The sequence below is a fragment of the Trematomus bernacchii genome, unplaced genomic scaffold (genome assembly GCF_902827165.1).
Source record: "Trematomus bernacchii unplaced genomic scaffold, fTreBer1.1, whole genome shotgun sequence".
In the NCBI taxonomy this organism is placed as follows: Eukaryota; Metazoa; Chordata; class Actinopteri; order Perciformes; family Nototheniidae; genus Trematomus; species Trematomus bernacchii.
This window is the reverse complement of record NW_022987973.1, coordinates 17,442,774-17,455,492: the sequence shown is the minus strand read 5'-3', so window position 1 is coordinate 17,455,492 and position 12,719 is coordinate 17,442,774. Positions and strand designations below refer to the sequence as shown.

The following is a 12,719-nucleotide window of genomic DNA, read 5'->3' as shown; positions in this document are numbered from 1 at the left end:
GTATGGAGCCCTATACATTCATACAGGAAAAAAATGCACATTCATTGTGGCTCATTCCAGCTACATTTCCATGTGTTACTATCCTGTACGCAGAAAAAAAGACCTAACTAAAAAGAAGAAACGCATTAACACCCACACATGCATACATTAGCATATATTATTTGCATAGCAATACATTTCTCTCTCGTCATGCCTCTGCAGGCCCTATACGCGCACCCACATGCACAATATGCCTTGCAGACACTAAACACGCATGTACACAAACTAGAGCCAAACACTCTGTGATGACTGAGCATGTGCTAATGGAACCAAACTAAAGCACACAGTCTGATGTGAAAAAGGTCTAAAGAGCCCTGAAATCTACAAGTACAATCTATCATTTGATGTCTCCCAGAGGCATTCACCAGCAGCGGCATCCGTCCTCCGCAATCCTTAATTCCAAATCTCTATTCCACACATTACATTGTGAAGAAAATATAAATAAATAATACAAAGGGAAAAGCACATCAAAGTGAGAGCTGGAAAGATTACCTCAGAGAGTCTACAGTGTTTGCATGAATCTCTCTGGCAGCATTTTACCACAGCATTTAAACCCGCAAAGCTAAAAGTGCTTGTTACTGTCGGTTGAGACATTTCATACACTTTTAATGATGCCACTTGGTTTTAGATAGCCAGTATTTTATACCAGCCTTGTTAATGTCCAGATCCCGTTGGCTACAGGAAGGATTGCAGTGTTTTATTAAAATTAGATTTGATTGAAATCAAATGGCCCTTCAACATTTGACAACTCCGTTTTAATAAAATGTGATCACAGTGGAACAAATGGTGAAGCCTTGCCAATAAGTAAGCACTGCAACAATGAATAATTTAGTCAAACTGTCATGTATCTGAGCTTTTGACAAGGTAATTTGCAAGACTTGTTAAATGGCATTGAAGTTAATTTTGAATAGACTGTATTGTTCTCAATAGATGTTTTTTTAAGAGCTTCATCACCTCAGCAGACTGTGACTGAGAGGAAGAACAATTTATTAAAACTTCTAGGCTTTGTGTCATAAATAACTCAGAACTTGTGCTTTATATCAGCACTGCCCGTCCCTTCCAGTGGCCCCACAACTTACATCAGTTTGTACTATCATCCAGGCGTTGGTCAGACCCACATTTCCCTCCGTGCCGAAGAGCTGCAGGCCCTTCTTCAGATCCCTTTGGGCGTAGTGATCAATCTGATAAGACAGGGAAGAAAACATGGCTGTGTCAATCACTGTAATTTAACACATTTCATTTCTACCTGTGTGAGTTCGAGTTTTCAGGGAACAAATGAACTCAAAAGCTAACAAATAACCCAAAATATTCCCAGTTCTCCTGTAAAATCTGTTACAAAGTAATGGGTTTTTTAATATAATTCTTATCTAATTATTATTAAAAAAGCAGTATTCATTGTTAATCATCTATTTATGGTAGACCAGGGCTTCACATTATAAACATGAATATAATAGAAATAAATAACATTGATCTTCTTTTTTCTCAGGGCAGGCCATTTGTCTTGGTCTCACAAACAATAACACAATACAAGGAAAAAACTAAACTCAATATAAAACACACATTACAAATACAGCACAGCATGGGTTAATAAAACATATTAAAATAACTCGGCATTGGAATACTTTGGTGCTGTTGGTTTATTGTATTGATTGCACACACAAAGGCTCCCTTTATCTGTATTTGTGTTTGCCCACTGTCTCGTCTTGCATTGGGCATTTAGTGACATTAAAAACAGACACGTTGATCCTGACTGCCTGCAGTTTCTCCTGCCAAGCACCAGAGGTGGAGGAAGTACTCAGATCTTTTACTTATAACAAAAATATCAAAGTGTATTACAATTCTGATACAAAAACCCTTGAAGCTAATCCTACTAAATTATATAAATAAACATCCAAAGATAAATATCATTGGATTTAGTCACGCATTAATGTGTTCATCTCTTGATTGTTGCAGCTGGTAAAGGTGGGGTTAATTTAAATACAAATTACAAACTGCAAGGTAGCTATTAGATTATTTAAATGTTTTATGGATTTTAAAAAGTAATATATTAGTAGAAGTATAAAGTGACATAAAGTACCTCAAAACAGTACTTAACCCTTAGATGCACGAGTGACTGGATATAGTCTTCCATAAGTGGGTCGAAAAGGACCCGTATTAGAATAATATGTGTTTTTACTGTATGCCATTTTTGTCATTTATGTTAAGAAAAATCACTTGTATAATATTTAATATTATATTTTGGTTCACACTAGAAATATTTTATATTTAATTTTTCACTATTTATAATTTTAGACATTTTTTTTACATTTTGAAAAAAATACGAAATTCCATAGAAAATGCATGCGGGTCATTTTTGACCCACTTATGGAAGCTTGGGGTAGTAATACGAAAACTACAATTTCTTAAAATGTATAAAATTTAAATTTAAATTTTGAATGGCATGATATCCAAAACATGTTTTTTGAGGAATAGCTGGAATATGAAATGATAAAAAAATGTAATTACAAAGATACTTCAAGAAAACCACCTCACCGGGTCAAAAAAGACCCACTTATGCATCTAAGGGTTAAGCAAAAGTAATTGGTTGCATTCCACCAACACTAAGCACAACTAAATGGACCGATGCTCATACTCTGCTAATATTTCCTACAGTGTTTTCACAAGGTATTAAGACTAACAAAGTTTGGCCAGCAGTGGAAACAAATCCACTTGAAATCCACTGCTGAAATCGGCTTTGTCTGGGCCAACACACAGTGTCTGTTCAATAAACAAGCTACACGCAGATCCATGCAGGTTTCATTTAGAAGCTTTGGATCAGCAGTCAAGACCTAAACAAACAAGATAAAAACATTTAACAAAATCAGCTTTTCTATCACAGAAAACAAACTGTAGGTGAGAACACAGTCACAGAGATAAACATTCTCAACGCGAGGCAATGCACGGGTACTGAACCTAAAATACATACATAGTTTAAAAATCAACAATACAATCAGAGAGACACACACACACACACACACACACACACACACACTGCTCAACCTTGTTTACAGATTTAGATGGTCGATCCCATTAGTCATTGATGCATTGATCTCCACTGACCTTGTTCTTTACTGCACCGCAGTCTACACCAAACTCCTTGTTGACTTTCAAACACCCAACAAACAACATGACCTTAATTTTGGCAAACAGCATGTCAATGTTGAATATGGGTTGCTGCATTAATTTAGTGGTGAACCTTGGCAGTATAATAAGTAATTTAAAGGGATATAGAGGATGCGTTTTTTGACCAGAGGTATTTTTAGCCTGTGGTGGATGAAGTACTAAGATCTTTTAATTAAGGTTTTACCCATTTGACTATGTTTTGCATTGTTAATCTGAATATTCAAAGATACCAAAGCTGTCAAATAAATATAAGTGCAATATCTGACTGAATCCAGAAGTCCAAAGTAGCATAAAATGGAAATACTCAGGTGAAAATCAAATGTGTACTTGATTTTACCTGAGTAAATGTATTTAGTAACTGTCAACCACTGTATGTGGAAAAGCTTTCCAACATATAACGCTCACCGTAATACGTAAAGGAGGCGGTCCTTAATGGAAAAAGATTACCATGATCATGGATCCCAACACGGGGACAGTAGCCATCATGAATACAAAGTGTTGTGCTCTCGACAAATATGAAAATGAGCTTTATTATCCTTAAATGATCCAAAAAATATCATGGATTTAATCAATCAATTACATGTTATAAATAAAGCCCAATACTCCAAAAATACACATTTGTCTCAGGATGCTTTACATCTGAAACAAATACAACACCCTCTGTCCTTACATCATTTAACAAGGCAAATCATGAAGCTAATTCTCCCAGCATTGTGTTATATAGAAAGGGACTCATAACAATCAGACAAAAGACACAGTTAATCGGAAAAGACATATTGAGGAAATCAAGAGAAACACTGAATTAACATAAACGGACACACAAAGATGTGAAACTCTTTATGTATCATGTTTCATCTTGTCTGCCTGTTTCTTTTTGGTTGGTTTTTTCAAATTGTGATTTAACAACAGTCCATGTTAATCACAGAACTGTAAGGAATGCGTGGAAGGGTAGGACCCAAATGCAGACTATCAGAAAAGGTAAACGGTCTCGAAACAAAAACGAGCTTTATTCTCAAAGCTTAACAATAGCATGGCATGAAACACATAGGTTCTACAGAAAACTGACCGTGACCAACATGGTGGGAGACAGGAGAAACAAACAATGAACCGACAGGGGAACACAGGAAGAGACAAGACTAAATACAGAGAGGGGTAATCACAAGACGAGACACAGCTGGGGTAAGGGAGGCAGAAACACAAGGGCAACAGGTGAACACAATCAAACAATCAGACACACCAGGGAAACTAAGACAGGAAGGCAAACACAGGAAGAAGGAACAGAGAAGACACGAGGAAAACATTTCAAAACAAAACAGGAAACCAGAAAAAGACAAGACAAAACACAACACAGACAGATCGTGACAAGAACAGTTTGCTCAATAAATCTGCCTCTCACAACATTGCGAGGGTGTGTTGACTGTATACAAATAAAATGAATTCCAACGCAATCTGACAGTCTGAGGTGGAGAAATAAATGTTACAGGCCTACTTTTCAATTTCATGCTGTGCCATTTAGAAAACAATAAAACTATCATGAACTTTTGCGCTCTTGTTGCCCGGGGAAACAGCAAACTGTGAACTATCAAAGCAACACATTTCCAGACAACAAAAATTAAGTGGTTCTTTTTTCTCATGGTTAAAAACCTGTCTTTGATCAGATAATGTTGTAATTTGCATTAACAGCTGATGGGGTTTTACTTCAAACACTAACAGTGGTTGAAATTTGGCATTTAATTCTCCATTCATTGTTTTTGATTAACCTTACATTCAGTAATTCCCTATCAGCCAAGTGCCCTTTAGTGTCTCTTTTATGCAAGTGAAACCCTCATAAAGGAGCAAAAGTAAAGCTGGATTGGAAGGTATGGTATCAAAAGACCTGAACAAAAAAAGAATACGAATATTCATTGTATTTTATAAGCTACTTGAGATTTCAATGCCATGAAAACACATTCAAGTTGTAAACATTTATTTTTTTGCAATTTCCTCCTCATACAGCAGCCACAAATCTTCAGCAGCATTCAATTGGACTTGTGTTTTTAGCTATCTGAAGAATAAGACTCCATTATTACCTCTCATTCTAGCTCGGGTTTAGTCTGTAACTCAGGATTGAGCTGTAAATACCTTTGAGACAGGAATACAAACTAGCTGATTAACGGAAACAAGTAGCTACAAGAGGCTAAAAAGCTACATAGTTCTGCAGAGTTTACTGATAATTCCCTGTGAGTTTGTCAATTTGAGTTATTCCTTTCACATTCCAGAAAGCAATACAAACATTTTTATTTTAATAATTGATCTTTAAATATTGTGCAAAGCCATTGTGCATGTTTCTTGCATTTACTTCACATCCACTTATAGGTGGAATCCCATTCACAGTGAAAAGAAGAAATGCTTTTGGTTTAAAAATATTTATCATAATTTGGATGCCTCAAAGAGACAGAGATGAAAGAGAAGTCTAAATGAAAAAAAACATGACACAGATTGTAATTTCTTGCAAAAATAAAGAATTATTGATCTGATTTCCACACAGACTGGTGCTATAAGCTACTGCATGACATCACAGCTCTGGCAAAAGGCAACATACGAGCTATGTGATGCAAGAATCTGGCACAGGGAGCACTTGTTTCCTATTTGACTGGGCTGGATAAAGTCTTCTGAAGTTGTGCAAATAAAAAAGAAAAGAAAAGGAAAATACTTTTATTTAATCTAAGTAGGTCATCAGTAAAGACTGAGTCCTGTGAAAGTGTGGAGAGCAGAATGTGCCTAGGACACGGCTGTTCTTTTAGCTCAGTATTGATGTTGTCCTCGGGACTTCAGTCGCCCTTTACAGTAACTACACCAGGCAAGTCAAAGATGGGCCATCAATTATTTATATGGCGGGTATACAAGGGGAGATACTGTAAGAGATGTGTATGGAGAGGAGAGGAGAGGAGAGGAGAGGAAGGGAGAGGAGAGGAGAGGAGAGGAGAGGAGAGGAGAGGAGAGGAGAGGAGAGGAGAGGAGAGGAGAGGAGAGGAGATGTTTATTTAAAAGTAGATGGGAAACACGGCAGAGAGTGGGTGTTGTTAGAACACATTTAAACATGGAAAAAGAGAGAGAGAGGATGAACCAGAAGATGAAGCAGGGCAGGGATATGTAAATGCAAATCCACTGTGGGGCAGATGAAGTGGTTTTATGACTCCTGGACTCTGTGACACAGTAAGAAGCTGAGAAAGAGAGCTTTTCCATCTGTGACAGAACAGGATAAAAGACATTACGTTTGAAAGAAACACAAGAAAGAGATTTCAGAGGAGAGGAAATACTGAGAGAAAAATGGCTCAATTTACTTGCTCCCTCCAAACAGTGGATGCCCATTACCTGTGTCATAAATGTCAGTGGAAGGAAAAATCAGTGATACAGTGAAGTAGAAAAAGGCATTAAAAAAGAGGAAAACTCCGTGATCATATTCCCTGCAGACATACAATTTCACTTTCCAACGCCAAACTGCATAAAACATGTGCTAAAATGACGTTGTAGATGCTAAAAGCGGGGGATTTTTACATTATTGATTCATAACTTAAAATACTGCCTTCAACTTTGGAATACATCACTGTAGCCCTGGCAGCTTATATCACAGGATCACCCAATATAAAGTTTGTATTAAATGTTTATTTAAAAAGTTATGTTTCAGGCATTTTAAATGTAATTTGGTCACCCAGTCGCCTCTGTATATTCTGAATGTCCCTCTGAGCTTCTGCCTTATACATATATTGGGTGCCTTTGCTTATTGGCAAGGGTTGGTTTCCTGCAAATGCTTTCATTTTATCCTTCCTCTGAGGGAGCGCAGATTACATTCCCTGGACTCCGACCCAATTTGGCCCAAAGTCAAGGTTTTTCAAGGGCGTTTTAACTGCAGACTGAACTTGAGTGTGACTTGCATGCATTTTATTTCCCCCGGCTTGAGCTTAAATCTTTGGAAGGGTTGCACTGCATTTCGAAAAAGGAGTTATAGGGGAATGCCATCCTTCTGAAGAATCCACATTTGTTATTCCTGTGCCTCAGGAAAGATTGATCAATAACTGTGCAGACAACTCTTCTCTAAAGCTAGAAACTTAAGAAGTAACCCCTTAAATTTGTAAAGTGGGATGTGAAATCTGGCAGTGCTTTTCAGATAATGAATGGGGCAACCAAGTCACAAATTCGAGGCTTCTGTCTCTGAATTGTAATTCTGTCCCGGGGCACATCAATAACGGGAATAAGTTAAAGAGTGTGGCATTCCCCTTTAAGTGACTAATCTCAGTCTGGCTGGGGCAAATCAATTACATTTCCATCCTCTGCTTCTAATCAGTTCCTGATTAACACTTGGCAAACCATGCGAGTAGACAATCAATGGCGCTAACGGGAGAAGCAGTGAACTGGCAGTAAAGGATGATACTTGAATAGATCTCATGAAGGAAGTAGATGTTGAACAACGACTCAAGGTCAGGGCTCATTATCGGAGGTCCAACTGAAACTTCCGTTTTGTTTTTCTTATTTATGGGAACCTGAAATTCATGTGTTGCCATGGACTGTTCTTAAGGGGCAACCTCCGGTAATGAAAAGTGAAGCCGAAGCAGAAGTGCCTGAAAATGCAATTCTTTCTATCAGCCGGCAGGGAACAAAATACATCTTAAATGGGTAGAAGTCTATGAGAACATGAGTCTACTTGTCAAATGATGTACAGTATTATCTCAGAAAACGTTAATTTGATACGTTATCCTTTCATTCTGTAGTTTGAAGTCTTCTTCGAAAAAACATGATGTTCATTCTGTAAATGATGTTCCCATTTATAGTAAAAGAGACGATATAGCATTCATGCTTTAGGGCAGGACTACTTATGATCGAGAGGTCGCTTCTTCGTCTTCACGTCTTTCACAGTGAGATTTCAGTCAGTGAAAGTGAATTGAAACATTGGTGTCAGCTTTGGTCCGTTGTAGTATGCTACATCTTCTCGTCTCACTTCCGTAACGTTTTGGTTACCTCGTGATGACTACATCCACTGATTCATTCTCTCTGTTCTCCATGTTGATGCTATAAGCGATGATCTATTTTGTTGCGCAACTGAAACACTCTTTAAAGCTTTCGCCTGCAGCAATGGACAACAACATGTGCGTTTTCTTGAAGCACCTATCTGATGCCTTCAGTCAGTCCTGAACTATTTTACGTCACAGTATTTCTTTGCCTTTTTCTGAAGTTTTAATACTTTCTCTTTGTTGCTTCTACATCCCTGTGGTTAAGCCATCCAACTCACATCAAATGGATTATTATGTTAATATTGAGCATGCACAGCATAGATATTTAGCATCAAGACTTCTTAGCTCCACACAAGGAAGCATAATGCGGGTGGTGGAAACTTATGGTAAAATGATAATAACTTCACTTTATGGGGATTATAGATATTGGGATAGTGGCACAACTTTTGAAATGCTGTATAAACAGCAGCAGAAGCAGCAAAACACACCAAACTTTCAGGTGGTACATTTCTATTTTCCAACAAGATTTTGTTAAAGGTCCCATGTCATGCTTTTCTGGTTATTACCCGTCCTCTTGTGTGTTATGTAGCTTTTTATGCATGTAAACGGTCTGCAGAGTTACAGACCTTCAAAGTACACCCTGTAGCGAGTAAAACTCTAACACAGAAAATACCTGTCTATGCTGCCCCAGAACGCCTCGTTGGGGATTTCTCTTTTTCCATTGTTTACTTCTTGGGTATAGTGACGTATTTCGGGTATAGTGACGTAACGTAACGTCCGCGGAGCCATTTAGGACAGAGAGTGAATACACATACTATACAGAGATGCTGTATGAGAAACCAATGTGAGTTTGGAAAATTGCACAATATAAATGTATTCTAGTAGACCTCAACAATGGAATTATGATCAGTAGAAATGGCCATGACATGGGACCTTTAAAACCCAAAGTATTATATTTGATTATATTTTATGCCAAGTGTTGGGAAAATACTGAATGTACTCTTCCAATATCAGAGTAGCACATGATAACAAAGGCCCAACTGCAGCTGTGTACATAACAGGATGTATGATTACCTAAAAGAGCATCAGGACTGTTTTAGGCATATGGTAGCTATGTGACAACGATTAACATGATGATTCAGCCTCTATGGAGATAGACATGACAAGCATGATCATTTCTGACGCAGGCCTTAGCTAATATAAACAAAACATTGTATACTGCTTTGAACCGGTATTCCTGCATCTTGTGACTGTGTAACACACTCTATTGTATATGTGAAGGACACTGTTCGGGGAACTAGTTGTATCATATGCTCAGTATGTGATGACTACTTCCATCCTTTCAAGGATAATAAATACATGTATCCTGTTATTGAAGCTCAAGCCGGTGACGAGTGATCTTTTTCTAACACCAAGACATTTTGATATCTCACAAAACATGGACAAAATGTCTTCAAATTTGTCCCAGAGTTTTACTCTGACAAAAGACACAAGTGAGGATATGATCTTGCTGTTCTCAGTTCTGAACCCTGAACAGAAGATAGGCCCTTAATACAGAACATCTAATCTTGTTTTAATGCTGATATCCAAGTAGTTGTAAACTTTGAAATGTGATGTTTTAGTGAGTGGTGAAATTGTACTGTTCTGTCTCATTTCCTAAGGGACCAGTGATGATTGCCTGCAAATTACAGTACAGTGTAAATATTCTGTACCTACTGTACAGGCAGTTAAAGACCAACTTCAAATTACTGTGGTGAAAGAACGAACAAGAGTAACCTACAGTACCACTTAAACATCAAATAGGCCTACACATTTAAAAAAAAAAATCATTACATTCAATTTGCAGGTTGCAATCTGCAGCATTATTTGGGTTCAGTTCTTCACTGAATCTGGCTGACATAATGTGTTGATCTAGTTTATTCAAAAGTATTTGTGGGAGTGGTGATATAATGAAATGTATGTGTTTCTTTATATCAGCATCCTAGTCAAAGTGCAGTTTAAATGATGTATTATCCCTGTCTTTGCAGTTCCTCAAATGTATCTGCAGCAGTCAAACACACTCCCTTGTCACACTTTTCCCAAGACGAAAAAAGAAATGTCTTGTCTGTTTGCCGATCATCTCAATCTGTCTTTCATATTAGCATTGCCCTGTCGTGGGTGTATTTTAGCTATGTGATTAGCCAGGGGGGGTTATTTAATTGCATTTCTCCAGTCAACATGAAATCAAAATTTCTCGTGCTTGAAATTTCTTCAGACAGGAGTGCTGCATTTTGCTATCTTGACAACCGAAAATGTTTTGACGTCTAATCCTGGAACAGTAATGATGTGGAAAAAGTGGAGCTATCAGCCTTGTAATGGGATTTCAGTGCGTCTCACGTGTCGTACGTCTGCAGTTTCAGATATACGATGCTTGCAGTTTTCTTTACTGCATGAGTGGTTGCACTTCAGCCTATACCTGCATGTTAAGTAGTCTGTTTACAAGTGGATACTTTTTCCATTTTCTTCCACTTCTTATATCATTCATAATTATCCGGGTTTAGTCAAACAGCAGCAGAGCAGGGCATAGAAGAGAATGCAGTAATGTGAGTGAGACTGACAGTAGAAACAAACCATGGTACTCCCAAGAAATTATGCATGTCAATTGTCAACAGAATTTACCATGAAACTTCTCTCTGGAAAAACTAGATCATATTTTCAAACACATCCAACAGAATAAATCAACGGGATTCAGGCAGCAGAAAAATACAGGAAGGCAAGTCTTTGTTCAGATGTGAAAGATCACTTTTGATGAAGTTATACTTCATAAATAGTTTAACAAATGATACTGTAGTTATGCGGTTATAAAGACATGTTTAAGTATTTAAGAAAATGTGTATGAACATAATCTGTAACTGTGTATAAAAATATAAATTGATTAATTATAAAACAGAGCAAAAAGGAATAAATCATTTTATTGTATTAAGAAACAAAAGGTACTCAAGTCATTTTTGTATCAGTCATTGAGCTAACATGCTAACTATGACGATGAACATGATGATGTTCAAAATGAAATCTCATCCAAATTGTTTTGATATTTCAGTATTGGCCAAATTGTTCTCCCACAGGCTCAGTCACATACATGTATGAAGAGTACGAATATATATATATATATATACAAATATATGTACATATATGGATGTCAAGCAGATGGACATAGAGACAATGATAGGAATTACATTGATGATCAAATTGTAATGTGTGTATTTGTTTTGTTGAAGTAAAAAAGAAAAGAAAAAAGACACTATGTTAAAAATGTCCTTATCTCTGCTTTCAACAATGTAAAAGTGTGCCTATATCTTCAATTATTTTTATTCTGGTTGCAAAGGTTTAAAGAGGTGCTTAAAATAAAGTGTTACAGATTTTTAATAGCTGGCATCTTGGCAGTTTAACAAATGGCGCCATCAGAGCGAAATACATGGTCACAAAGTCTGCTGTTGTAGATGCAGCATAATTCATTTTTACTGCTGAGGTAGCCTGCAGGTCGGTAAATGAGGTCTTTTGAGGATCAACCCTGACCATAGCTCTAGTGACTTCATCTTTACAGCAGCATTACCTCACCTTGACTTGTCCCAAAGCACACAAGCAGATAGGAAATCAAATCCACAGCTGCCCCATGACAGGCAGCTCGTTCATCTGTCAGCCACCGAGCTGCAGAGCAAATACCTCACGCTGCACTGACTTACACCATTACTATTTTTTTAATTATTTTTTTATGGGTTGATGAGGGTTCGAGCAATCCTGAAGCAAATTTGAAACCACATTAACTGTGAACACTGTTTTATGTAAGATAAGTGAATAGTACATACCAGAATGCATCCATAAGGTAAGAAAACATTTGATTATTGTTCCCAGTAAGAAACCTGAGTGCTGACATTGAAATAGAATAATAACACATCTTATTTCTATTCAACAAAATCTAAAGCAAGATTTTTTTAAAGCAACTTAAAGACCCTGTGTATCTATCTTTTTTGCACAATTAACATTTCAATTCACAAATGTCTCATCAAACAAGTTAGTAAACAGAATATAAATATGTGCAAAGATTTGTTGCCAATTTTCATTACTTCACAGTTTTCTCTACTATTGACACATTTAGGTCATGACTTTAAAAGCAGAATATATCTGCAGTAAACATCACAAAGCAGTTTAAGAGTAGCTGAGAGCAGAACATTTCCTCTGATTTGAACCCATCAATGTCAAAATGAAATCATTTTTGCGACAGAGCCTTTGTTGCAATCAGTGTTTGAACTCAGAGATCCCAACAGATGACAAAGTGTCCCCGTTAGTGTCAAACACATATTGCATTTGAAGCTATATTTCTTTGATGGATGCCTTTCGAAATGCTCACACAGCATAGTATGAACTACGTCTGAGCACATTTTGGATGTGAAAACTATTACAACTATACCAAATAAAGAGTACACTGTTTGCAATGTGAAGGGTTCCAGTGTAATACACCTTCTAAATCACTGCACACAAACACAACCTTTT

The 12,719-nt window shown here is 37.1% G+C and overlaps 1 protein-coding gene across 2 annotated transcripts in view; it reads right to left on the bottom strand.

Moving 5' to 3' along the window:
- tspan4a (tetraspanin 4a) overlaps window positions 1-12,719 on the bottom strand; it is a 110,635-nt gene that overhangs the window by 11,460 nt on the left and 86,456 nt on the right. For both annotated transcript variants that reach the window (XM_034116130.1, XM_034116128.1), the window contains one exon: window positions 1,119-1,220. In XM_034116130.1, the coding sequence (XP_033972021.1) occupies window positions 1,119-1,220 (102 nt within the window). The remainder of the gene's footprint in view (window positions 1-1,118; window positions 1,221-12,719) is intronic.